This window comes from Cervus canadensis, chromosome 28 (assembly GCF_019320065.1).
Source record: "Cervus canadensis isolate Bull #8, Minnesota chromosome 28, ASM1932006v1, whole genome shotgun sequence".
Lineage (NCBI taxonomy): Eukaryota > Metazoa > Chordata > Mammalia > Artiodactyla > Cervidae > Cervus > Cervus canadensis.
Genome location: NC_057413.1, coordinates 48,290,620 through 48,318,111, shown reverse-complemented (window position 1 = coordinate 48,318,111; position 27,492 = coordinate 48,290,620). Strand labels below are relative to the sequence as shown.

At 55.2% G+C, this 27,492-nt stretch overlaps 2 protein-coding genes across 28 annotated transcripts; one reads left to right on the top strand and one right to left on the bottom strand.

Moving 5' to 3' along the window:
- Nucleotides 1–6: 6 nt before the first annotated feature.
- LRRC73 (leucine rich repeat containing 73) lies at nucleotides 7–3,905 on the top strand. Its single transcript, XM_043449923.1, has 6 exons — nucleotides 7–377; nucleotides 997–1,157; nucleotides 1,509–1,631; nucleotides 2,036–2,136; nucleotides 2,283–2,508; nucleotides 2,641–3,905. The coding sequence occupies exons 1-6, from the start codon at nucleotides 106–108 to the stop codon at nucleotides 2,709–2,711; spliced, it is 954 nt and encodes a 317-aa protein (XP_043305858.1). The 5' UTR covers nucleotides 7–105; the 3' UTR covers nucleotides 2,712–3,905.
- Nucleotides 3,413–27,492, bottom strand: TJAP1 (tight junction associated protein 1). Of its 27 annotated transcripts, XM_043449897.1 has the most exons (13): nucleotides 27,397–27,492; nucleotides 26,812–26,907; nucleotides 19,179–19,278; nucleotides 17,750–17,879; nucleotides 10,681–10,795; nucleotides 9,889–10,014; nucleotides 8,299–8,327; nucleotides 7,443–7,604; nucleotides 7,167–7,233; nucleotides 6,897–6,926; nucleotides 6,019–6,126; nucleotides 5,841–5,924; nucleotides 3,413–5,179 (listed from the first exon to the last, which is right to left on the bottom strand). In XM_043449897.1, exons 4-13 carry the CDS (start codon nucleotides 17,836–17,838, stop codon nucleotides 4,079–4,081), a joined length of 1,911 nt encoding a protein of 636 aa, XP_043305832.1. In that variant the 5' UTR covers nucleotides 17,839–17,879; nucleotides 19,179–19,278; nucleotides 26,812–26,907; nucleotides 27,397–27,492; the 3' UTR covers nucleotides 3,413–4,078. The 27 variants fall into 27 exon arrangements, with proteins under 27 accessions (XP_043305832.1, XP_043305840.1, XP_043305849.1 ...); XM_043449905.1 differs by lacking the exon at nucleotides 17,750–17,879; XM_043449914.1 differs by lacking the exon at nucleotides 17,750–17,879 and having other exon boundaries at nucleotides 10,692–10,795.

Here is a 27,492-nt window from a genome sequence, read left to right as displayed (position 1 = left end):
CGCGACCCCAGCCCGGGCCCCGACCCCAGCCCCGACCCCGCCCGCGGCCCCGCCAACCTCGGCCGCGGCCCGGGCCCCGGCCCCGGCGGCCCAGCCGTGGGTACGATGCTGCCCAGCTCCATCCAGATTTCGGGGGAGCCGCTGTCAGGAGCCGAGGTGCGGGACATCTGCCGCGGCCTGCGCGACAACGCCGTGCGCCTGCTCTCACTGCGCGGCTGCCGTCTCTGCGACCGCGACTTCGGCCGAATCTGCCGGGCCCTGGCCGGGGCCACGTCCCTGGCGCAGCTCAACCTTAACCTGGGCGTCGTGTCCAGCCCCAGCCGCATCAAGCAGCTGGCGGAGGCGCTGCGGACCAACCGCTCCATCCAGTCCCTCTTGTGAGTGTGCTCTCTCAAAAGGGGGTCCTGGGCACCACACCCCTTCCTCGCACTCCTCTTGCCACCTCCTGTTCCTTCCCACACCTCCTTGTACCTGTCTTTGCACTTGACCTACCTTCTCACCCCTTGTTCACGCACCTCTTCTCTCTAACCATACCTCCACCACACCCTCCAAGCTCCCGCTTCATCTCCAGACTGTGAACGCCAGCCCCACCCTAAGTGAGCCAGGATACCCACCCCCTTCCTGGCAGGGTCAGCGTACCTCCCAACATGATCACCCCAATGACTTCTCCAGGGCAGCTGCTCTGTCCCCAAAGAAGGAATCCTCCCCTGAGAACTAGATCCCTGCCCATACATTCTGTCCAAAATACCACCCCCACACGCCCCTTCTCTGTGTTCTGATCTGGAGCCTAGTCCCTGCCCTGGAAAAGAAGCCACATTCCTCTTCTAACTGCATTCTTTCAGAATCTAGACCTTGCTTCCTTCCCAGGGCCTCCCCCATGTGCTGTGACCGCATGTCCTCTTCACCTCTAGGGCTCTCTATCAGGGATGGCGCCCCTTCCCGCTTACAGACAGGGTTGGTGATGGAAGTAACCTTTGCTCTCTGCTCTTACCCCAGCCTGCATGGCAGCCCTCTGACAGACGCGGGGCTGGCCTTGTTGAATCCAGCCCTGGCCCTCCACCCTGCCCTCGTGGCACTGGACCTGGGGGACTGCATGCTGGGTGATGAAGCCATCAACCTCATCTGTGGCCTCCTCCCGCCTGATGGTGCCAAGTCCGGTGAGGAGGGGCCCTGCTGAGGGAAAGGGCTGATGTGGCCTTGATGAAAAGCGAAAAACTAAGTGCAGAGGGGAGAGGGCCTGGCCCAGAGAAGAGGGCTCTGACTGTGTGGGTGAGAATGTTTTTCAGATCCTCTCAAGGAGGGAGGGTTGGGGCCGAGCAGGATGAAGATACAGGAATCCAGGCTACAGCAGGCAGGAAGGGCATGGGGCTCTAATGTCCCTGAAGCTCTGTGGAGGGGTTGGCATGGCTCTCAGTCACTAGGGACACCCCAAAGATCCCCAGGTGGGGGAGGGGTTGGAGAAAGGCCTGACCTTCCCCATCCTGGCTTCTCACTATGACGCTGCCCAGGCTTGAAGGAGCTGACACTGAGTGCTAACCCCGGCATCACCCCTAAGGGCTGGAGCCGCCTCGCCATTGCCGTGGCCCACAGCTCCCAGGTCCGCGTGCTCAATCTGGACTACAATCCCTTGGGTGAGACTCATAAAAGTCCCTTTTGATTCTCATCACTCCCCTCACCCCACCTGCAAGAACCTGGGATCATCAGTTGCCATGGTAACCACCACACTGGCGAAGGAAAGGAAAAAGAGGATTGTGGGTGGAAGTACAGAAGCCACCAGTGTGGAGGACCAGCTGACCAACAGTTAGATCAGAGCATCCATCACCACCCCCGGGGCCTGGCTGGCTTCATCCATTCACTGGCCAGTCACAATGCTTCCCTCCTGGCCATCTATCAGTTGCCAGCCTTTCCTGGCCTGGGGTGGGATCTTAGGTGTTTAGGGTGATGGGGAGGCTGTGGGGAAGAGTTAGCAGGCCTGCAAATGACTGCAGGTGAGTGTGTGTCTGTGTGGGTGTGTGTGTGTGCACTGTCTCCCCAGGTGACCACGTGGCAGGGATGCTGGCTGTAGCTGTGGCCTCCAGCCGCACCTTAGAGGTCCTAGACTTGGAGGGCACAGGGCTCACCAACCAGTCAGCTCAGGTGAGATGTCTTACATTGGGGGATGGACCAGGGGTTGAGGTTAGCCTCAACGTACATCCTATGGACATACCGAAGGGGTGGCAGCTTGGAGCCTGAGGAGCCACCTTAACTGCATTCATCCTTTTCCATATTCTTCCCCACCACAGACCCTGCTGGACATGGTAGAAAATTACCCTACAGCTCTGCGGAGTCTGGTGTTGGCCGAGAACAGCATTAGCCCGGAGCTGCAGCAGCAGATCTGTGACCTCCTCTCTGAGGGGGAGGAGGAGGAGGAGGAGGTGGCAGGAGGGCCTGGCGACACCCAGGAACGAGAGCGAGCACGGGAGCCTGCTGCCCACCAGAGGGGCAGCAGCTCCTGGACAGGCCCCAGTGGTAAGAGCCCCCAGGGGTTGATTGGAGGCTTGAGACCAGTTAGACGGGGTATGGGAAACTTAGGCCACTTCTGCCTATGGTCCCCAGAGGAGGGATGCATGGTGGTCTAAACACCCCTCTGCCCTTCCACAGATCCCAGCTCTCAGATGGTGCTAATGACATCAGGACTAGGGGACAGTCTGTTGGCTGAGACTGAGATGTGACTCTCCGTTTCTGCGCATCATTACATTTGTGTCTCCAGCACTTTGCCCCAGATGTCAGGGTCAGACCCTGGGGCTTGTGGATAGGGGGTGGTGCCTGGGGCTCTGGCAGCTCCTGGCGGTGTGGTGGGAGGCTCTGGAGGCTGTGACTCAACAAAATCCTCGGGGGCACTGGAACCCAAGGCAGTGCCTCTGGACTTGTTGGCAGCTCTGGCTGCAGCCCGCTGGCTCGGAAGAGATTTTATGAACTCTATAACCTGGTGTGTGGCTCTGGTCACTGAGGGATGGCAGTAGGGGAGGAGTTGGAAATACCTCTAGACATCACTAGGTGGCAGTGCTACCCTATGGCCCAAGCTTCAGGCAGTATCCACTGGCCCCAAATGTCTCAAACTGGTCTGGCTCAGGTCTCTGACTTCTAGGACCTGGGTTTTTGGGGTGACACCTTTCACAGGCCCTGCAAGGACTATCAGTGAGGCAAAGCACCCCCAAAACTTGGCTGGACCCTACCCCAAGGAGACTGAGGAGCCCTGCCAAGGTTAATTGAGGGACATTCTCTCCCACTTCCTGATGCTCTGTGCCCAAGGAAGCCCCAGGCAAAGTGAAGTTAAGGAGAGTCAGGAGCAAAGACTAGGACATGACTAGGACTGGGGATACTCAAGAATGGGGAGAAGACTGGTAGAAGGAAGGTCATTAATACAAATGAAGCCATTCCAGTAAAATAGTTTTATTTAATTTTAAAATAGTTACCGATGTGAAAATTTCCCAGTGCTGGGAGTAACAGTCTAGAGCCAAGGTTGGGAGTGGGGCCAGGCTTCACCTAGAGCCCAGTTTAAGGCCCCTGGATCCCACCCTCTACTCCCTCCCAGAAGGAGGAGGAAACAGCTGAGGAGCCCTGAGTCAGCCCTCTCCCGCACCCCGAGGGCCTGCTGTGCTAGACCCTGTGAAGGCAACAGCTCGTGCAGGGGACTGAAGGAGAGGGAAGCTGGTCAAAAACTAGAACTTAGAGGTTAATAATCCCAATGACCCCCTACACTCTGGGGGAAAAAAAAAATGGGTGGCTATGAAAGGAGGAAGGAGGATAAACACTGATGTAATAAACGCCTCAGCTCCCCAGAACAGACCGATTTGGGCTGACTGGAAGAAAGGTCATGAGCCCCAGCTGCACGTTACCATTGGAGAATAAATATTCCAGGAGGGCACGAGGCCAGCTGATACCAGTTAGTCAATGCAGCTGAAAGGCCTGGTGTGGCCTGACCCTGTTCGCGCAGGGAGCAGAGGTCAAGGGCCTGGGCTGGGCGGAGACCCTGAGCTGCAAGTGCAGGAGCGCCCTGCAGTCCCCGTGCAGCAGCGGCAGGAAGGTGAGCCGGGCCCTAGTGCAGCACGGTGCCCTGCTCCTGGGCCTGCGTCAGGCTGTCCTTGCGGTGCAGGTGGTGCACTCCCATCCTCTTGGGGCTGCGCTGGGGGCGGCTGGAGCTGGGCAGTGCCCACACCCTGCCCTCAGCGCGAGGCGTGCCGGGCCCCTCCTCCGTGCCAGCATCACTGGGCAGCAGGCTCTGGCGCTCCTCCTCCGGGCTGATGGGCAGATTCAGCTCTTCCTCGTCCTCCTCCCTGGGAGAGCCAGGGTCAGCTTCCAGCGGCAGCAGCAGCCCGCTTTCACCAGGTGGGGACGACGGTGCCTGCACCTCCTCGTCTCCGCCAGCGGGCCCAAGGGCGAAGTGGCGCTGCAGCTCAGGGAGTGCATCCCGGCCGAAGGCTGTGCGCCGGGCCACAGCGGCCGGGGGCGCAGCGCGGTCCACAAACGCCCGCTGCCAGCTGGCCAGCAGGTCCTCCTCGGAGCTGGCAGAGCTGGCCGGGGCACTGAGCGCCGGCGGGGCGGGGTGGGGCTGGTGCTGGGGGGAGGCCTGGGCCGAGGCAGGGCTGCTAGGCGCCGGGCTGGGGCGGGCCCTCTCACTGCCCTCCTCCACCAGGCTCAAGGAGATGGCCTGGCGGGTGGCATACGTGCAGTTGGGCAGGGGGCTGTTGCGGGGGATCCGCACCTTATCCTCAGAGAACTCAATCACCCTGCGGCCAGGATACAGTGGGTGTGGCGGAGATGGGGCTGGGTAGGGGCTCAGCTTCTCAAAAGCCGGCAGGGGCAGCTCCTCCTCCGGGGAGCCCCCCACAGTGCCCAGGGAGTGGCACTCCCCATTGGGTTGGGGGCTGGGGCTGCTTGGGGCTGGGGGGATAGCTGAGTCACCCGGGTCACCCCCACTCATATCCACATGCACGAAGACATCCTCAGCCAAGGGGTGCCCGGTGCTGCCTGACTGGGCCGAATTGAGCAGGAGAGACTCTGGCTTCTCCAGCACACGGGCAATGACCGAGGTGGGCACCACAGCCCCAGGGGCCAAGCCGGGGGCAGGCCCCGGGTTGGCGGCCTCCTGACCACTGTGCAGGTGTTTCCGAACCATGTCCTGCAGCTCACAGGGCAGCTGGGGTACAGGAGCGAGAGAAGGAAAGAGAGACATGAAAGATCCCAGCCTAAGACAGCTTGCTTCAGGGCAAAAATAAAGGCTGCCATGTGCAAGACTCCCTCCTCAGTGTGCTGGGCACTTTGCTATCACCTGTTCTCACAGCACACTGAGGTATATCCTCATTTTGCAGTGAAATGACTTGAAGCTTTTGATCAACACAGCCAGGATCTGACCCCAGAACTGGTGCTAAGGCCCACCCCTTCTGTCAACCCTGTCAGCCCTAGGCAGGAGCTCTGGGGTCTAGAGCTTCCCCTTGGAGCAAGGGGCTCTCTCAATTATCTTATGGCCCATACTTCTGGCATGCCCTCCTTCCTGCATCAGATCTGGAAACTGAGACCCTCTCCCCATCTCTGTTCCCATAGAGAAACACCCATAGGGCCAGTCTCACCCTGCCCCTAGTGATAGGCCCTCAAGAGCATGCAGGACACCAACCAGAGGCTGAGCTGCCTGGCTTGAGGGGAAACAGGAAGGCGAGGGGAAGGCAAAGCAGAAAGAGGGGGGAGCCAGATGTGCAAGGACAGGACAGAGAGGTGTAGAAAGACAGAGAGGTGTAGAAACTGGAGCTGGAAGGGTCCTAGAAAGGGTGGACGGGCACTGGCTGGGAGGGCACACTACTCACATCAGCAAACTTGTGGTTACGGAAGTGGGACTTGTTGCACTTGAGCAGCTGCACGGCCAGGTTGCAGTCCAGCCGGTACCGCTCCTGTAGACACAGACGCAGTTCAGAGCCTGGCCCCACCCGGGGAGCAGGGTGGGGACACAGTGGCACAGGCAGGGAGGCCTCAAGATGCCCATACATTGAGCTCCTCCAGCTTGTTGATGGTGTTCCTGGCATCCAGCAGCTTGTTGGTCAGCTCCACAATCTCCCAGTCCAGCGTCTTCCTGTCCATCTCAGCCTTCTTAATCTGAGGCATGAGACTCACAGTGAACCCAACCCAGGTCCCAGCCAGTCCTTCCTCCCCTCCTCCCAGCCCAGAGACACAGGAAGCCACAGGTGCTGGGGCAGCCAAGGCACATGGAGTAGACAGATGATGGACAGACAGAAGGAGACCGGACACTTCTCCTGCAGTGCAGGCGGGCTGTGGGGCAGGGGCTTTCTGAGCATGACTGACAGCTGCCCGGGGCCCAGAGCAGAGCAGTCTAAGAGCTGCCCAGCCTTGGAGGGTGCTCAAGGGGCCCTACACACCAGGGGAGAAAGCTTCCACCCTGAGAGGCCAAGAACTGCAAACCCAGGGGCTCAGGCCTATGCTGCATGTAGCTGTTTCCAGGATCAGGCTATTGGGTGTGGGGAGGAGGCTGGGCACGGAGCAGGGCTGGGTGGCAACTGGGGGCGCCTGTGAGATTATCTAGTCGAGCAGGGAGGGAGCTGCAGTCTTCTGATCTTCAGCTCAGGGACTGGATCCACAGGCCCCCTTCCTCCAAGTGGCTGGGGTGGGCCGCCACTGCAGCTGAGAGGCTGTGAGTGTTCAGTGGTGACATCAATCAGTACCTCTGCCCAAGCCAAGAACAGGCTCCCCAGCTGTCCCCCAGGAGTGAGGCACTCACTGCTGACTAGGCCTCCCATGAGGAAGAGGAAAGGAGGGGGCAGAGGGCAAGGGCCAGGCCCCAGCCATCCCAGATCTCAGCTGAGGAGGAGGCAAGGGCAAGGGAGAAAACACACAAACTCAGACGCAACTGCAAAAATCCAGCTGTGGCTAAGAGAGGCCTGAGAGGAGAGTACAGCAGCAACGGTGGCAGCATGAGGGGAAGACGAGAGAAGAGAAACAGTGTGAGCGTTAGGACAATCCTGACTCGCACGGCACATGGCAGGCCCCTCCCCACCACAGCCACCCCCTCCTGAGCCCAAGGCAGGATGGTGGGAGGGGCGGGGGGGCCCTGGCGAGCCCCAGCCCCGTGCTATGCTGTGAGTGCAGCGCCAGCCAAGCTGCCCTCCTCGACAGATTACCAGCGTGTGCAGCTTGTCCTCCAGCTCCTGGTTGGTCCTCTGGGAAGCCGTGTAGCTGTTCTGCAGCCTGTAGCGAACACAGGGCAGACCCCCAGGTCAAGATGCCATTCTTCAGACCCTGCTCGGCCCCTTCTTGATGTGGGATCTTGGGCAGGTGTCCGTGCCAGAACTTCAGTTTTCACATCAGAATCGGATCACCTCTGAGGCCACTCCTGGCTGACAACCCCCTGTGAATGGGGAGGTGCATGCATGCGTGTCCCAGCCCCCATCCCACACCTGCGGAACTTGTCCTTAAACTTGTCCAGCTCCTCCCGGCTCTGGCCCAACTCCAGCTCCAGGCAGTCCTGCCCGATCTCCAGCTCGCGCTCCAGAGCCTCAGTGCGCCTGGTGGCCGAGGCCAGGCGCCGTCGGAGCTCCTCATTTTCCTGCTGCAAAAGCCTGGGAGGATGAGGGGTCAAGGGCAGAGGGGCATCAGAGGTGGAAGGGCCATGCTGGAGTCCCAGGCTGGATTCAGGAAGGAAATAGGGGTGACAGGAGGACAGGCAGCTGCGGGCAGGGCACTCCCTAAGACTCAGCCTGAGTCTGGGGAAGCGTATCCCATAGGCCTGCTGGTCCTGAGAACACGGCTTGGCCAAAGGGTGGGGGAGGCAGAGGGGATGGAGGGGGACAGTCGGGCCCCCTCACTGGAGAAGACAGAATTGCAGGGGCCACAGCTGCCATCTGTCTCTGGTTACAACCCAAGCCAGCCGGCCCCCAGCTCCAGTTTCTCCACTGCACAGTCAAGCTGCTCCATTATTCAACTCTTGGAAACCCAGCCCAGGAGGGCCCTGCTCTCCAGAGGCCTCACAGAGCTGACGGAAAGGGCTGCGAGCAGACAGCTGGCACCGGAGGGCCGGGAGCTGGGGAAGAACTCTGGCAAGAGCAGGCCCCTCAGAGCCATTCACCTCCCCGATGCCAGGTTCTCATGAAACAAATCTTTTTCCAGAAGGAATATCCAAAACTTCAAGCTGCCTTCCAGAGTCCCTAAAATTCCCCAACCTTTACCTCTACCTAATCCAAGGAAAAGCCCAACAGCCTGGGGCTAAGGGGACAGAGCTGAGGCGGGGAAGGCTCTTGGGCAGCAGCTACTCACTTCATCCTCTCCGCGTCAGTAAGCGGCTCCTGTGCACAAAAGAACAGAAGCGTGAGGCTCAGCTCTGGATCACTTGCCTCCCACTCGATGCCACCTCCTCCAAACAGCCCCGGAGAGGGTCATGTCTGCAGCAGACGTGTCTGGCACAAGTGGGCTGCAGGGCACCACAGAGATGGAGGCCGTCTAGTAACTTCTGGACCAGCCAAGATTACTCTCACCCATGCCACCCAGACTCCAACCCTCCCCGTTCCCCACACCAGCTCCAACCCCTCTGAGTCCTAGAGCCAACCACAAATGAGTCCTGATACCCATGCCATCCCTCCCTGGGCTAGAGAGCCTCTCAGCTGTTCACTGGGCTCCTAGCGGGCCCTGCAGGCAAGGCTGAAGACTTTCTAGAGAAGTGACAAAGCCAGGTGAGATGGAGTAGGGTCCTGAGCTCTGATGAAGCCCTCCGGACCCCCTGGGCAGCATCGGGCCCTCACAGAGGCTCGGGAGGCACAAGTGCAGGACCTCTGGGGTAACCCGGACCGAAAGGAGTGAAGCGTCTCATCCTGCTTTCTCCCTCCTGCAGCATCCTCCTCAAGCCCCCACACAGGTCACGAGCCCAAGGGCCAGAACTCAGCCAACCACAATGCAGAGCCAGCCCGCGCTATGGCAGGAGGGAAATGTCGAATGGCATTTGATTGGCCTCACAGCTTCAGGACGCTCATCACAGGCAGGACAATGAGGTGCGTGGCCCAGACTATGGGCCTGCGAGCCACTGACACCTGGACTGGTTACATTAATTTTGCTGAACCCTAGAGACCACATCTGCAAAACTGGGGGAGTGTCCAGAGGGCGGCACCTCACACAGTGTCTGGCCTTTTAATGTTTCCTGAACTGAAAATGGGCAAGTCGTGGATGGCACTTCTGCCCTGGGTGCCTGGCACATGCTGGCCAACTCTCAAGTTCTCTAAATGTGCTCCATGCACTTCAACAGGGTAGAGACACAGTATCAAGGAGAATAAACTCTCCTCCTGCAGGAGCTTAACGAGAGAGGAAAACCGATCTGGAGAATGCTTGGCAGGTGCCTGAAGAAGGCCTCCTAAGAATCTAATGCAGTTCTAGCAGGGAGCACATATTTGATAAATGTCAGCCCGACAAAGCAAAGCTGGACGAAGGGCATCAGCCTTTCGGGGACAGTGAAGAACAGCTAGTCTGAGGGCAAGCAGCTGGAGCTTCCTAACGGCGCCCAGAGGGGCTGCAGGTTGAACAGCTCTGCTCCAGCAGGGGAGGGCCAGAGTCCCGGGCTCCGGGCAGGTCAGACACCTCTGTCTGGGGGGCGGCCTCTCACACCAAGAATAACACTGCACAGATCACGTGGGCTGAGCTACAGACTCTGGGGCTCCTGGACATGTGGACGTGTCAGAGCCATCCCCATTAGTCTGCATGGCCCCCCACAAGCATGGCGGCAGCTGAGAGCCCAAGTGGGTACCAGCAACACCACACCCTCACCCCAACTGGGGGAACCAGACGTCCCCTCAGGACAGCCAGGCCCCGCCTCAGGGACCTGCATCTGCCAGCTGGGGCAGGGGGACCGCTCTTGCTGACCTCCTGCTCGAGCCGGGAGCCAGGACTTTCCAGACGCAGCTCACGATGCTCGGGTGGTGCCTTACGGTAGGGCTTCTTAGCAGGGGCCGCACTGGTCATTCTGGCAGGCGAGAGCTCTTCAACCTGCTAAAGGAAATAAGGAGGGAGGAGGCTCAGAGACGTGGTAAGAGGCTTCTGAACTGAGGGAAAAAGAGGACATGTAGCAGCCACCAGGCAGGCAGACAGGCCTGGGCCACTCCCAGGGTTATTTGAAGTGCTCAACTCTGGTGTGTCACTGCCTGTAGGTCAATGGTGAACAGGAGAGGGGTCCAGGGCCAGTGGTAACACATGAGGGGAAAGGCAGGACCCAGGGCCTGGGCGCAGGGAGCGTGGGTTGGGCTGGAGGAGTGCCCCACTCCTGGCCCCTGCGGGCATAGGAGGGTCGCCTCAGAGGGAAGAGCGACTCTCCAAACACCAGTTTCCTCAACTCTAAACTAGGCTGAGTTTCATTTCAACAACCAATTTCAGAGAGTTGTTGTAATGATTATGGAAAGCACTAACAACAAAAGCTGGCACTCAGATGCTCGACTAATGTTAGCTTTAAAGCAAAGTGTAAGCAGAAAGTAAGGGCTTGAGATGTACGCCCAGCCTGGACCCCGTGGGGCGGGGCGTCACCAGGTTTGGGGGCCCTGAAGGTCAAGCCTCTCTGGCCTCCACCACTCTCTTCACCAGCCCCCACCAAGAGGGGCCACCTGCTGCCCCCTCACCTGCCAGCCTCCCCAGGAGGAAGCCCCGTGGGGGCGCAGGCCTCACCATGAACATACCGTCCGTCTGTCGGCAGCACTCTCTGTTCCGCTGTCCGGGAGTCAGCCTGCGGCTCTCCGCATCCCACGGCCCGGCCACTTCCTCTGGCCAACAGCTCCTGAAACTGGAGACGGGAAGAAAACAAGAAACCAGGTGTCAGCGCCTATCTGTCAGAGCCCCCAGGAGAGCTGGGCAGGAGAGCCATAGAGACTGGACCGGAGTGGAAGCACTGGGCTCCCCATGAACGGTGTCACAGGCCCAGGGAGACACAGGTGTGTCTGTGTGACCATGGTCTTGGCTTACCACACACCTGATTCCAGAATAGGTCTGGTCTTGTCTTGTCCCTATCCTACCCCGTATCTGTCCTGTTCATCTCCACGGCCTCTCAGAGTCTAAAAACAACTCCTCAGAGATTTGGGGGACATGGGTTGCAGAAGAAAACACCAGGAAAAAGCCTAGAAAAAGATGCTTGGGGTGGGGAGAAACCTCCTACCAATGATTCCAGAAGAGCCCAAACACTAGTTCTATGGACAACAGAGGTGAACAGACTGTACTGGGAGAAGGGGTAGGTCCAGGAGAGAAAACTGGAAAAGGCAGCATTTTAGAGCAATGACGGTTCTCAACCAGGGTGACTTTGGTCTTCCCCAGCCCCCTTCTTTCCCCGCCCCTGGTATCTGGCAAATATCTGAAGGCATTTTGGTTGTCACACCAGGGGTGGGTGGTACCGGCATCTAGTGGGCAGAGGCCAGGCATGCTGCTAAACATCCTATAAAGCACAGGGCAGCCTCCCACGACAAGGAATTATTGGCACACAATGTTGATAGCGCCCGGGCTGGGAAGGCCTGTGTGGGAAGCCCCAGTCTGGGGAGCTGAGACACCTGGCTTCCGGGCTCACGGTTGCTTCTCACACACGGTGTGGCCCTGGCTAGTCCCTGCCTCACCAGATAAGCTTGTCTCTATCTGCAGAGAGGTGGCTGGACTGAGTGGCCTGTGAGGTCCCCTCCAAGTTCTTGGGGATCCGACCTCTCCCCCACCTGTGATGAGCTGGGCTGCAGCACGGGGGCAGCAGCCGCCTCAGGGACCGGTGGAGGCAGCAACCTCAGGTGGCCTTCCGGGCATTAGCAGTTCTGCCTCCGCCATCCACCTAACCAGAGCTGGGGGCTGAGGGAAGCCTTGCGGGCTAAAGCATGTGTTCCCGCTGTCGGGACATGCCCTGGCCACGACTCCTGTCACATTCCAACAGGGCCTGAGGCGGGAGGCACAGTGAGGGGGTGGGGAGGGCGGGAAGAGGAGTGGCCTCCCCGCTCTGTCTGGGCAGCCTGGCCTCTGGTGTGGGGTTCTGGGGTGTGGCAGCAGGCACGAGCCGCCAGCCTCCAGCCCTTTGATGGCGAGGCAGAGCGTGTCCCCACAGGGCACACGCAGCGGGCTGTGTCGGGCTGACTCCCTGCACAGGAATCCGGGCAGGCCTGAAGGGACAGCACATTCCTGAGGTGTGGGGGAGCAAACACGTCACCCCCACAGTTCCCTGGGGCTACCCCTTCAGTGGGGCCCTGGGTGGACGCTCCTCTGGCCCAGGGAACAGGCCCAGAAAGTGCCAAGCCAGCCCGGGCACCTGGGTTCGGATACTCGGGGGTCTAAGTTGGGGGGGGTGGTGTATATGTCAGAAAAGGAAGAATCAGACCGCAGGAGTGAGAGATACTGGTAGCCAGGAGCGCCCATGAAGTCCAGAGCCGGCCTCTGCCTTCCCCTCTCCTCCCTATTCCTGCCAGCGCCCACACTGTCCTCCAGGCCCTGGGACATTGGTGTGGGCGGTGGGCAGAGGACACTGACGTGCCCAGGGATCTAATCATTCTTCCTGTGCAGAGACGCAGCGGCCTCACTCCACGTCCTGCTGCCCCAGCTCGAGCTGTCAGTTGTCCTACGAGCTCATCCTGCCCCGTCTCAACCTCACGGCCCCACAGCTCATATTCCTGGGGCTTTCATGGCCAGATAATCTGACCCGCTGAGCGGACAGATAGCGTGGATGTGGCTAGCAGTGAGATGGGTCAAAGTGTATACTAGCACTCTCAGATAAAGGACAGTGGTTTCAGGAGGTTCTCTCCCCAGCCAGAACCTGCTCTTTTCATACATGTCGGAGTCACAGGGAGGGATGTGACTCCCGACTGGGGAAGCAGAAGACCACACCCTGCTAGGGAGGACAGCCCACCAGGGAGCCGCAGTGGTCCCAACACAAGTCCAGGAGGAAGACTCTGTGCCACACCCTGCCCCACATCCCTAAATTCCAGTGCACGTTGGGGCCCTGGTTCCAACTCCTGAGGTCTGCTAAGGTTTCCAGATCCAGCCTGGAGGGGACCACCGTTCCAGCACTGAACAGGCAGACATGGGCGTGGCAGGCCACTGGCACTGCAGAGCAGGTCAGCCCCAGGGGTGAGCGCGATGCCAGGCCTACTGGAGAACACGGGGAGTGGCAGCCAGGCAGCAGGGTCACAGCTGGGAGAAGAGGAGAGGCAGGTTACAAAGCAGCAGAGCGGCCCCTCCAGTGAGCCCCAGCTCCTAGAGGCCGCCTCCCCGGCCACACAGCCTTCAGCCAAAGATCTCCAAGCTGCTTTGGAGTGTTTCAACCCAAGGTCGATTCCTTATCCCACATCAAGAAAAAGAGCCCCCCAGGGAAGGCCAGACAAGTCCAAATGGGCCACAGGCCACAAGGAGCGGGCAGACAGCCCTTGAGGTCTCTTAGCCTCTGGATGCTGTGCTGGTTCCAGGGCACCTCCACGAGAACAGTCTTCTAGAAAGTCTAGAAACTGATGAGGAATAATCCCACTCCCACCCCTCACCACAAACTACCTGAGCTTCAAGGAACTGGAAGCAGAGGACTCAGGACATGGGCTACCTCATCTCAGGCTGGGTTTGTACGACAGCCATGCTCTGGGAGAAAAGTGAAAATGAAAATCGCTTGGTCATGTCCGACTCTTTGCGACCCCCATGGACTGTACAGTCCATGGCATTCTCTAGGCCAGAATACTGGAGTGGGTAGCCTATCCCTTCTCCAGGGGATCTTCCCAGCCCAGGAATCAAACCAGGGTCTCCTGCATTGCAGGCAGATTCTTTACCAACTGAGCTATGAGGGAAGCCCTTCTGGGAGAAAGGCTGAGACCCCGCAATCCCCCCAGCTGACCTGGTCTGGGGCTCTCGGGGCTGCACCTGCAGGCACTGTCGAGGGAGACACCCCACCGCATCACGGAGGCGAGGTGAGAAAGGAAAGGAAAGCAGCTCTCCTCACAGCCCCCACCCCACCTAACCCCGCCTCCTCCTTCCTCTCCAGCATAGTATTCATTCTTCACTTACTCAGGAGCGGTTCAGAGGACTCAACCGGTATCTGCTGGAGTAGAAGGAGGGGCTGATAGCCTTGTAATTGCCATGTTGCAATCTGCCAGTCGGCGCAGGCCCCTGTTGCCGCCTGCCCTGTATTAAATACCTTCTCCCTGATTACAGCCCACAGGCACGATTAGCTGCCTCCAGAGAACAAAGTCTACTTTCATTAGAAATGGGACTCGGCACGCACAGTGAACCTGTGCTCTGAACCCACTGAACAGCTGAGCAGAGCGTGTATCAGAGACAGATATAAGGAGCAATATATGCCAGGAGCCGGCTGAGCAGTGTCCTTTAGTCAAAGGACAAAAAAATCTGCCGAGCTCCTCTCTCGAACCAGGGGATGGCTCTCCAACTCGCTCCCCTTTGTGGACGTGGAGCGTGTGTGGATGTGACCAGGGGCCCCCACCGAGGTCAGTCCTGACGCTGCTGGAGACAGAGCAGGATGAGCAGGAGCCCTCTTCAGAATCTGATTCTCTCCAAAATGCTATCCTTTCTCCTCCTCCCTGCAAACACCCACAGAGGCAACAGTGAAAGGTTCGATTCCAAGAGCTAAGGACACTCTCTTACTTCCCTCTGCCATCCCTTCTGTGGGTCTGCCCAAGGCCCGGGTCAAAATCAAAAGTGCAGGAGAGGAAGGGAGCTCCCAGCATCCAGCTTTCTCTCTGCTCAGGGCTCAGAGGTTACCCCCTCGACATTGGCCCAGCGGAGGGAGATGAATGAATCCAAAACAGGTGTGGCTGAAACTCTGCCCTCCCCCACACCCCCCAGGTCTGCTTCTAGCCCCCAAGTTCTGTACTACACCCCTGCCCCCTACCCAGTTCAGCTGCCTACCCAAGGAAGCCACCTGCCTCCGCCACTTCCATCACCCACATTCTCTTTAAGAAATGATGACCCCAGCAGTTTATCTGGGCTCAGCATTTCTGTACTCACTGATGCCTCTGTCCCCAGATGTCACTGAAACCAAGCAAGTGAAGGACCTTGAGGGGCCAATGAACCCAATCTTCTGAATCAGGGAAGGCACACACATCACAAAAATCATTAACTAATGCTCTTCTTTCATAATTCAGGCAAAGAAAGTCAAATGGAAGGCAGCAGTCACTGCTGCTTTTAAAATGAAAGGAAAACTGGCCCCTTTTCAGAATACCCCAGCTGTGCTGTATGCTGTCTTACCCCAGCAGGATATAAATTAATAATAAAACCAAATATGAGCCCTTCCTAAAGCCCCGGTGAACCACTAAACAGGAGCGTGTGATCACAGGGACGAGCGCCTCCCCTGTTGGAATGGTCCTCAGCTGTGAAGTGGTCTCTGAACCCTGCAGGCCTGGAGGAAGCTGTGCCTCACGAAGTGGGGTGGGGTAGGGGGCAAGACACACTCCTACAGTGCAAGTCCAACTGCTTCTCAGGCCTCTGAAATCCGGGTTCTGGCTCCAACTAAGGACCAAGAAACACAAACCACCACTCTGCAAGGGCCAGCCCCCTAACCAGATGAGCCAGCAGGGGGTCCGGAGACTGCCCATGAGGACCCCTCCCACGTCCACCCCTGATCAGGATGGCTCCTCTCCCCCTTGACTGTCAGTGAACAGCCGCACGGAGAGCCGAGCCTACTGAAGCAGCCCGGGTTCAGTCCTCCCAGCGCCGGCCCCCAGTTTCCGGCGCAGCTGTTCCCAAGATACCTGAGCAAAGCCCTGAGCGATCCTGGGCGCGTGGCAGGCAAGCAGCCAGCAGAACACGGGTGGGGCCGGGCAGGCTCTCCTCTGGGCCAGTGACAAGGCTGGAAGATGCCAGTCTGTGCCCAGACCGGCCCCACTGCCCCTCCCCCAGGCAGGCCTGCCACCCCTCTGGGAAAGTACAACCTCACCCTTTCGGGACATGCTGCCTGCGGCCCTAACCCGGCCTCCTGCCCACTCTAAATGGAACAGACTACAGGTATTTAAAAAACAGAATGGGTGGGAATATTCTGCCCCAGAGTCATCCTGAGGTCTCAGAACTAGTGCTGGTGACCTGTGAGAGCTTACCTGGCTCCCCACCAGAACAAATACCTCAAGTCTATCCACCTGGCCTCTTGTTCAAGCCAACACTTGACAGGAACAAAGGGGTTGAAGACTACTGATGATGATGATCCAAGCAAACCAACCCCCACCCAAAGGGAGGGCTCAAAAGTCCCCAGGATCAGAAGCAGCACTTGACCTTTGTCCCCATGCCCTCTGCTCAGGAAGAACCAACCCTCCACTCCTCACCCCTTCTGCTCTCCTGGTCGGAGCCACGCCACAGGCCCCTCCAGGAGCTGCTGCTCAGTCATGTCCAGCTCTTGGCGACCCCGTGGACTGCAGCATGCCAGGCTTCCCTGTCCTTCACCATCTCCCAGAGTTTGCTCAAACTCAAGGCCATTGAGTTGGTGACACCATCCAACCATCTCATCCTCTGTCACCCCCTTCTCCTCTTGCCCTCAACCTTTCCCTCCAGCTTGCTCACTCCTTATTCAGGGTCCACACCATCCGCGGAGCCCCTACACCCTCTCTTGTTTACACACTCCCACCCCGTGGGCGCAGGCCACTTCCTGCCCTCTGCCTCCTGGCTCAAGGGAAACAGAGGCGGCTTAGAGGGCCTCCAGGTCTCATGTCCCCCCTATCTAGTGCACCACACTCTGCCCCTCTCCCCGGGCACTGCCCCCAGAGGTGGCAGACAGGGTCTGTCTACAGTTACCTCTGCAGACCACCAGGGAGCCCCGCGTAGTCAGCCTTCCTGCAACCTCTGGACCCCCCTTCTCCTTTCTAAGCCTGGAGGGAGGAGGGAGCTTGGGAGCTTCTCCATGGCAAGCGGAGGCCAATGCCTCTCTCAGGCCCACTGTGGAGTCCAAAGCCAGGTCCTGCCCCCTCTGGCTAAAACGCCCTTCCCAGCTCTTTTCGGTTAAAGTCCACCTGAAGCTCCAGACATGGAAGGCAGTGGGGGGACTGACTCCTCCCACTCCACCTCCCAGAGCAACGGTCGCCAACGGGAGCGACATCTCAGATGGGTATCCGGTTCTGGGCTCCAGCTTTCAGACATAGCTTCACTCCTCTGCTCAGGCCATTTCTCACAGCCAGGCCAAGGTTTTCCTCAACCTCCCGGTCCCCAAGAAGAACCTGCAGTTTCAAACTTTATCCTGGGATGAGAATAATGGGGACATCACCTTCTCCTTTTTTCTTCTGGCCATGCCCATGAGGGACCTTAGTTCCCTGACCAGGGACTGAACCTGGGCCCTCGGCAGTGAAAGCACTGAATCCTAACCACTGGACTGCCAAGGGACTGTCCATCATCTTCCCCTTTTGATAAAGGGAGGAAACTCTCCAGTCTAGCAGAAAATTCCCTTCCTACTCTCCCTCCATCTGTCTCTATGAGGCATGAAACCAATAGCATGGTAACAGGGATGTTCTCAAACTCCACGGTGCTAAAAGCAGATTAAAGAGACATGCTGTTCTGTTTTAAGGGAGAACTGAGAGACACAGTACTGACTGAGGGGAGGAAGAGGGGCAGAGTCCAGCAGCCGGCTGGCAGGGGGGCAGGTGCCTGTGCACAGCCCCACCTAGGGAACCCAGCAGCAAGGACGAGTGAGCGGAGGCGGCGGCATGGTGTAAGCAAAGGGGCGGAGGCCAGGGGCAGGAAGGGAGGAGGGAGGCGTGGCTGCAGGCACCTTCAGGGTGGGTTAGCTGGCCCGGGTCAGACTCACAGGGTTAGTGTCTTCTCCCCAACCAGCCAGCTCTCCTGGTTAGCACGGTTAGCAACAGACTCATGGCAGACGCCCTCCAGGCACTCCATACAAACAGACAGCTTGGTCTGTGAGCAGCCCAACTCCGGAGCTGCAAAGAGAGAGCAGAAGGAATGCCAGGCTGCAGGATGCCCGCGGGTACACACTGCCCTCTCCTGATAGGGACGCTCCTCCGGACTTACCGCCAGACCCTCCGGGGCCTCTCCCCTCTGGAAGGCAGGCCTCAGGGAAGTACAGCACCCGCCCTGCCCAGCAGTGAGCCCGGCTCGTAACCCCAGGGAGCAAGGCTCTCTGGCTGCCAACAGAACGAGAGTGAGGGGACACTGCTGCCAGGGGGCAGCTCTCCTGTCTCACCTACTTCCGGAACACCGCTGCCAGGCTGGACCACAGCCCTGAACGCTGCTTTTAAGAACAAAGCCACCCACAGCTGCAGCTGCCACCTCGCCCAAGCCTGTGCCAGCAGAGTCCACCCCACCCCCTCCCACGGGCTCCAAGGAAAGGCGCCGGGAGAGAACTGGCCCAGGGACCAGAGGCTGCAACAAGAGCTGCATGGAAAAGCACAGCACAATGGGGCAGTGTGTGCCCGGCCCAGAGCCACGCCAGCCCAGGGAACGGGTGACACTCTGCCACCTTTCAGCTTCAGAAAGGGCCAAGGGATGGTGTTTCCCAGGGAGCTGGCCCCAAAGGAACCCACGGGGCAAGGGTAAGGGCTAGGCCACAGTCAGGCTCCCTAGACCCAGAGGGACTCTCCCACCCCCTCAGGGTGACAAAGCCCAGAAAGTCTAAGGTGCTCACACAGCTAGCCCAGGGAACACTCTGCCCTGAAGCCTCCAGAATCAGCCAGGGAAAGTGATACACCCTGGCTTGGAGATCTCAAGGCAAATGTGCCACAGCAGTGGAGTCCCAGAGACCCCCTGCCCTGGCCAAGATGCGACCCCCGGGGAGGCAGCACAGGAAAGTTACAGCACAGACATCAGCAAATACTGCCTGTGATTCATGGAGAAGGGCTGGCAGGGAAAAAGCAGGAGAATGACCCCCGTTCAGTCTGATGAGATGACTCGGGGTAGGAAGGGGAAAGCAGAGACCACCCTGGCCCCACACATAGGCCTGGCTTCTCCCAAGCGCAGGCCAATGATGAACACAAGCAAGAGAAGCCCCCAACAGTCTTCCCAACTGCCCCGTTGCTGGGCTCCCCTCCTTGCTCTGACAGCCCTGGCAGTCAAAAGGCCAAGGCCTGACCAGGAAGGTGAGCTAGCCATCTAGCAGAGAAGACGCCAACTCTTCCTGTGGGCTCTGACCTCTTCCCTGGACTGGCAAGGAAGCATGGCAATGGGCAGACTACCTTCTGAATCCTCGACACAGACATACGAATAAACAAACAAACACGCACCAGCTGGGTCTGGTTTGTTTTTCAAACGGGGAGCAGCAGGTGACCTGGTTAATCCAAGGTTTCAGACAGCAGGGGTTGAGAAATCAGGTAAGTCTCCTCCCTTTCCAGAGATGAAAGAAGAGTGAAGGAGAGAGACACACGTGAGCCGGGGGTGTTGGTGCCCACATCACGCCCGCACCCATCCTGATTCCCACTCCAGGGCACTCCTACCAGAAAATTTCATCCCAGCATAAAAGACAATCCTCAGAGATAAGCAGGGTGTCTGCTGCGGCAAGAACCTCTGGGAAAGCTGCTCCAACCCTCCCAAGGAGCCAGCCCGCCCCCCGGGAACACACCAAGCTAGACGGGAGGCTGAAGCCGGGCTCCTCCAAGGCTCCAGCAGGGACTAACTCCCCCCTCCCCGCCCCACCCAGGGTTAATTGTTAGGAGGGCAGAACAAGCTGAAGAACAATATGTATTACTATTGAGTTGTGTTTATTTTACAGGCAATACATGACGGGGAATGTCTGGAAGTATTAATACATTAGAATGATTAGAAGGATACAGGATAAGTGGGTAACAGTATACCCTGTCTTTGGAAAAGGGCTTAGACAGGAACAGTGGGGGAAGAAAGGGAAGGTCTTTTTACTTTATTCTTAATTTTGTATATTTTTCTGTACAGTTGGTATTTTCAATGCGGTGATACACCATGTTTATGATGAAAATGCACTGTTCCTTGACAAATGGACAAAATCACTCCATCTGCACTGTGCTGTACCCTTCCAGAAGTGCTTTCCCTTCAACTGTATTTCCTTTGATCCTTGTAGCTTAGTGAGGCCCACGAAACAGGTGGAGTTCTCCCATTCTGAAGTGACACAGAGGACAAGAGACTTGCCCAAGGGGACAGAACCCTCCATTTCCAATTCCAATGCAAAGCCTGCAAAGCTGTCTTCTCCTGGGAGCCAAGGAGAGCGATGACAATTCTGCCCTGATGTAAAGACCCTCAAAGACATCTGAGCCTGAATTCCCCATCTGGCTTACCTGGAAAGGGGCAAAGAGGCCACTGCTAAGTACCCAAGGTGATAAGTGCAGAGTTCTATCCCGCTGGTTAGCCCAGGGCTTTCAGGTCTAGGCGGACTCTCTGCAAGGTAGTCCCACCCCTCAGGGAGTTCTCTGCTGGTTTATTACGAGAACATAAAAGTGCTTCACAAATAGGGGGCCATGTCCTTGATAGATCCCAAATGTCACCTAGCAGACAGTTGGCACTTATAAGATAGACCAAACAAAGAAAGTCTCACCCTTCTACTCACGGACACTCACCAGGCTCAGTCCCTCTGAGGCCTAAAAGCACACAACACAATCCAGTCCAGCTGGCTCATCCGATCTGCTCTCAAATCTGCTTAATGTACAATGCAGCTTATCACTCCTGCCAAGATGCCATCGTGAAGATGTGCCACATTGCAGTGTGCACCCCACACCAAGGGATGAGGGGCAGAGCCCAGGGAAAACTCCTTCAATCACCTCTAACTACTGGTTCCATCCCTGTGGCTCTTCTAGGCGTGAACAAGGAGTGAACAAAGCTGTACCAAGATGTCTTGGCTGTGAGCATGGAGCACACCAAGGGAGGACCAGGGACACCACAGAAAAGCCAGCAGGTGACTGCAGGCACTAAAAGGAGCTCAGTGAATAACAAAGAGGATGCCGGCAGCCAAAGCCTTTTTAAGAGGATGCTAATTAAGCAAGAAAATACACCTGTGTGTACTTCAGTTCCTCTTTTAACTCCTTCCGGCCGGCTTAGGAATGTGTGGTTAGAATAGAAGGCTGAAGAGGGAGGCAACTGAAGCCAAGCACCTAGATCATTTAACCACATTAACTCAACCCTGGAAAATAATTAGTAAGGCGATTGTTAATACTATCACCTTTTGTTTATGCAGGATCTTCCTGAGAGTTCAAAGAGTTTCACCAGATAGACTTTATCTGCTTTAGTCCAAGAAAGGACTAGATTGGGAACAGGACTGCTCAGCACCTCCTATGTAGGGGCTAACTAAACGCGCAGCCTTTAATAAATGACCTTGCCCCTAAGAAGCTTCAAAGAAAGACCCCTAGGTGGGGAGAGACAGGTTAACAGCCCCCCCTGCATCACAGTGTGGTGAGTGCTCTAAGAGCAAACAGCAGAGGCATCTGGCTGGGGCAGGGAGTTAAAGACCAGACAGAAAGGTTGCCCTCTCGAGAACCCAGACGAATCTTCCTGTGCTTGCAAATTCCCACTGGAGTGCAGCCCGGCATTATACAATTAAGAGGTCTAGACTTCTGGAAACAAACTTCTCTGGTGCTTGTTAAGAACCGGTGCTGAAGAATTATTCCCATCAGCTATACTGAAAACAAAAAGCCAAAGAATGGACAGCGACCCTCAGCCTCCCGCCCCATTTCTGGGGAGCACCTGAGTTCATAAGCCTGTTCTGTGACACAAGATCATCAAAGCACACCCCCCAAAAAAAAAACTGTGACATGAAGTCTGGTTTTCTCAAAGCCTAGACCACCAGCTTCATGCAACATTTTTCAGTCCACAAACATGGATCATGGATCCTCAAACACCATGGAACATGGATCCTCGAACACCCCATCCAATACATGCACATGTATGGCTGAGTCCCTTTGCTGCCCACATGAAACTATCATAATATTTTAACTGGCCATACTCCAATACAAAAGTTTAATAAAAGAACAACAGCAGCAAAAACCCACCCCATTTAGTCATCTCCGGCCTTAACTACATAACAAATCTGCCACCTACTCACCCCTACCTATATCCACCAAAGTCACTGCTAATTTCACATGCTTGTCACGATCCAGCGAAGGAGTCTTTTCACCGTAACAGATGGGAAGAAGCATCAACAAACTTCCTTTGCACACTGACACTGGTCCCCAATCTCACCTTTTTTTGTTGCTCAGTGAAAGAGACAGACAGGTAAACAGGTAGCCAACATGGTAAGTGTCAGGACAGAGGTTCAAAGTGCTGTAGGGACCAAGAGGAAGAAAGGGAAGCAGCGAAGTCTTCTCATTTAGGGTGACAGAGAAACTGGGTCTCAGGAGGTGAGCAGAGTTTCAGAGACAGAGGAGAGCATGATGCAGAAGAGTGAAATGCACAAGTAAGAAGAAAAAAGTAAACAAATGTTCAGAAAGGTTCCAGAGCAATAGGAAACTCAGGAGCAAGGAAACACAGGACAGATGAAACAGAGGGGCAGTAACTCAGGCTAGAGAGTCGAGTTTGGGCCTTCTGGCACACCAGGCTAAAGACTGTGGACTCTATCCCAAACAAGAGAGAAACCATGGCCTAAAGGGAAGAGATAATATTTTTTCATAGGAAAGTTAATTTTTACAGCAGCATGGAAGATAGAATAGGGAGAGACTGCCCATCACATTTCTTTCATTCTATATGCACCACAGCGTTATAAAACACCTCTTACGCACCCTGCACTATCCCAAATGCTAGAGTATAATAGACACAGTGTCTGTTCTCAGGGCACTTACAGTCTGTGAGAGTCAGACAAATAAACAGGCAATTACAATATAGCCCAAGTGTTAAAACAGAAGTAAGCACAGAAGGACAGTAAAGGGCAGTGGGATCCCAAAGGAAGTGACTTTTAAAATGAGACCGCAAGAGCAATAAAGAAGGTAAAGGGAGCCTGGAATGCAACACAACCAGCGTGTACAAAGGCCCAGAAGCTAGAGAACCAGATAAATGTAAAGAGCTGTTAAGGGACTTCCCTGGTGGTACAGTGGATAAGAATCTGCCTGCCAATGCAGGGGACACGGGTTCAATCCCTGATCTGAGAAGATTCCACATGCCACAGGGCACCTAAGCCCGTGTCCCACAACAACAGAAGCTACTGCACTGAGAAGCCCATGAACAAAAACAAAGGGCAGCCCTCACTCCCCACAACTAGAGAAAGCCCTTGAAAAGCACCAAAGACCCAGTGCAACCAAAACTAATAACATTTTAAAATAATTTTTTTTTAAAAAGAGCTGTTAAGAGGCTGAATCCTACTGGAGAAATGAAGGCCCAGTTTACTCATAGGACTTGGCACTCAAAATACGATGGCGAAAAGGAGGTGAAGGAATTTGATTCAAAGATAACAAATGAATACAGGGTGTTATGAGAACAAACTGATTTAGACAACAACAACAAAGAGAACGGTAACAGGGGAGAACTGGCTCAAAATCCATCAGCCTTCACCCTGAAGTTCAATCGTTTGCTAAAGTGTGATCTGAATCTAGGAAGTCAGAGAACTTTTACCAAAACACAAACATGTACTCTATGGAGATAACACGTTTCAGCATGCTGACTGCAGCACAAGTCAAGATAAAGCACACCATCCTGAGGCCTGTGGCTCCTCCGTTGATGGAGGAGGGGAGCAGAGACTGATAGATGCTCTCAAAATCACATGTGCTATGCTACAAAAAATTTCATCAGACAGAAAATTTCATCACAGGGCAAGTCCTAGGTCCTGAGCCCCCGACACCATGGGCCCAGGCGTGTGCCTGCCCTGATGGCAGAGTGAAGAGTCATTTATTAAAGAAAAAGATGGGCCCTGAGGGCGCGTGTTAAATAGACAGGGCATGACTCAGAAGGAGGGGAAGGGTGAGTCTTAAACACGGGCTAAGGAAAGCCAGTCGTCCGTCAATCCTTACACATATTCTGCCTCCTGCCTGGCTTAAAGGAAAAGAGACCTGGGCATGGCACCAGGGCCTTCCTCTACAACACAAGCTTCAGCAGAAGCACATTTACTTTCCAACTTCCTCTCACATTAATACCACAGTTGTTCCCCTTTCGTACGTAGTTTGCTATTTTTTAAAGAAAGCTGCATGTAGACTGTCTATGAGTTTAACATTATGGTTCCTTCAACAGTCATGTCAGTAACCATAGCCAGAAATGAGCCTATATTTACATCTACATGAACTAACATAAACACCGACACATTTAATGCCTGCTAAGAATGGATCTCAATGTCATTCTGTCTGCTCACCCCAGCCAGCTAAAAGTTTTCCAAAGAGCAGTCACCAAGTTGAATCAAGATGAGAGAGTTTAGACGTGGCGAACATGGCAAAGGGCACTCCCACACCAGCCCCTGTGTGTGTGCTAAGTCACTGGAGTCGTGTTCGAGTTTTTGCGACTCCATGGACTGTAGCCCGCCAGGCTCCTCTGTCCATGGGATTCTCCAGACAAGAATACTGGAGTGGGTTGCCATGCCCCCCTCCAGGGTTCTTTCCGACCCAGGGATCAAACCCAGGTCTCTCCCGTTGCAGGCAGATTCTTTACCACTGAGCCACCAGGGAAGTCCCACCAGTGCCTGCACGGGTTATTAACTCTGAGAGGAAGGGGAGAGCTGAGATAAAAGTTCAACTCCTAAAACATTTTTTAAACAATCAAAAAAATGTTTACTACAATATGGGTTCACATCTAACCATCATGACAAGCAAACAAGAGACACAAATTGCCAGTAGGCATATTTAAAAGTTAATTTCATACCAAATGCAAAAAAAAAGAAAAAGCTCAACTGCTTAAGCCTGATTGCCTAGCTTCAAATCCCAGCTCTGCCACTTACTATCTGGGTAATACTGAGCAAATTACTTAACAATGCTGCACCTCTATTTACTCTTCTGTAAGATGGGGATACTAACAGTATTAAACTACTAATCCACATAAGGCACTTACAAAAGTGCCAAGCATACAGAATCTGCTCAGTAAGCACTATTATTATTATCTTCATCACTCGATGGTAAATTGATAATTCTACAGCCTCACAGTTTCAAACAGGAAATCACTGGCATTTTAATGTCACTTTAAATAGCTTAATGAGGATATTCTCACTATATGTAAAATCTATACTATCGTCTTCTCACATCAGGAGAGCAGCTCAAACCAGTACAGGTCCGCCAGAGAGACACCAAGTTCAATCATGAAGCAGAAATTAGGGCTGAGATATGACTAGCATAATAACAACAAATATATATACTGAATGTCAGGCACTGTTCTAAATACACTAACGTACTAATTTATTTGACCTTCGCACAACTCTTTGAGATAGGTACTCCAACCATCCCCATTTGATTGATGAGAAAGTACAGGCAGAGAGCTGTGCAATATTTAAAGGTCACAGAGTCACAAATGGCAAGGTCTAGATCTGGACAGGCAATCTGGCTCCAGTGTCAGGGCTCTTACATCTCTATGCTGGCTCCCCACAGTGTCCTTGCTGGTCACAATCTCCTAGAGGCATCCACAAATTGTTCTCAGAAAGAGAAGTTTTTCAACCTTCCAGAAATGAAGTCATAGCTCAATAAGAACACCAATTCTTCAGACACCTGAAGGTACTGAAGCTAGTCTAGGGACAGTGACTTAGGCTGGTCTGCCTGGAGTAAGACTTTTGGGGGCACGGATGGGTTGAGAGTAGGGAGCAGAAGATGGTTAGTAAGCAGTCCTAGATCAAATCAGACTTGCTGATCCAACCATGGAGCAGATGCTGGCCCTGAAACACGTTCCAGTAAGAAGCATGCTTCTAATTCTGGCTTAGGCATAACCAAAGGACATCAAAGGAGTGGGAACCATATTCACTGCGCGCTGTGCCTCCAAACGGCTTCTCTTTCCTCCAAACCCAAGTCCACTATCTCTCAAGCCATGCTTAGTTTTGCTAATAAAACTGATTTTTTTTTTTTTTTTTTGCCACACCACATAGCCTGTGGGACCTAAGTTCCCCGACCAGGGATCGAACCCACGACCCCTGCATTGGAAGCATGGAGTCTTAACCACTGCATCGCCAGGGAAGTCCCCAAAACTTAAAAAAAAAAAAAAAAAGTTTTTTTTAAACGTGGTTTGATAGGAAGATATAAAGGAAGAGGGAAAAACTACCAGAGGAGAAAAAGGCAAGTTCTACAAGCCTTTCCTTGCATCACACTGTTCCAAGTTGTAAAGCAACTCTCAAATATCAGGGGTCTCAGGAACAGAATGATGTGAAAAACAAGTGCAGAGCTTTGCACCTGTCAGCCTGACCTCTTACTATAAACTGATCCAGGTTTCTCCTCCCTAATCCCAACCTGCCTGCCTCACTCCTCTGACCCCACCTAGGCACCAAATCCACATCCCCAAATAACACAGGCCCAAATAAATGAGCCCTTCTTACCAAAAGAAAAGATCAAAAGAGGTAGACATGTGGCAAGAATGAATTCAGGAACCGGTGACAGCAGGTGCCTAAATGATTAACGGACACCAACCAGAAGTTTGTTTTCTTATGGCTGCTCACCATCTGTCACCCACAAATCTCCACTTTGGGCAGGAGACCAAACTGAAGATGTGATGGGGAGATCAAAGAAAATACAGTGACCCTGAAGGAAACTGCTTGTGACAGGGCTGTGTTAAAATATTTTCAGCCTGATCTCTAGGCTCTTTCCCACGTTCACCTGTGCCTGCACAGTACTACACCCAGCTCTCAACAAATCAGCATGAAATCTAAGCAGAAGACTAACTTAGGGACCACAGGCAAAAGGCAGCCTCTAGAGAAGAGCGCCCATCTCAGAATAAATGATTTTCAGCATCACTCGGAGCCCATGCATCCTGCTTCCAGGGAGCATGCCAGCCTGTCAACGGAGGCCACCTTACCCGCTCTGGGGTTGAGCTGGGGCAAGTCGCTACCTCTTCTTCTTTCCAAGCAGGCACTGTGATTTCTTCCAATCCCTGGGGCCCCTGAGTCTTCAGCTGAAATTGGGGCAGATGCTGCTATAAGAACTATGGAAAGGCTGATCTAAGTCTAGAAGAGGGTCATTTGTTTGGCTTTAGTTCCCTCTTTCCTTCAGGTCTCTCTTCCTCCGTTCCCTACTATTCTCTTCCACGGAAAAGACCCCTTTTCCTCTCCCACCAGCCTGCGCTACGGCCTCCACTCCACGCTCCGGGCTTTTTTACTCTTGGCTAAGAAGTTCCGCTCCAATTCGTGACTCTGCTTCTCCCTCCCTGCACATCTACTTCTGGCTCCCCGCCTGGCATCCCCTCCCCCAAGGCTACCACTGGAATCTAGGCCCCCTCCCCTCCATCCCTATCTCATTTTTTTCTCTGCCTCCAATCTTCCACCACTCCACTTCCTCTTCTCAACCCCAGAGCTACTCCCTCTGCCCCAACTCCCCGCTGGCATCCTCACGATCCCCTACAAGTACAGACTCCCAGCCCGACTAATCCAATCCCACAACAAACTTTCTGCCGCTGCCCACTGCCTTCAGACCGCCATCTTGCCGCGGGGCAGGCCGGGTAGTGGCCACGGCCGCGGGAATCCCCACGCACCAGGCGCCG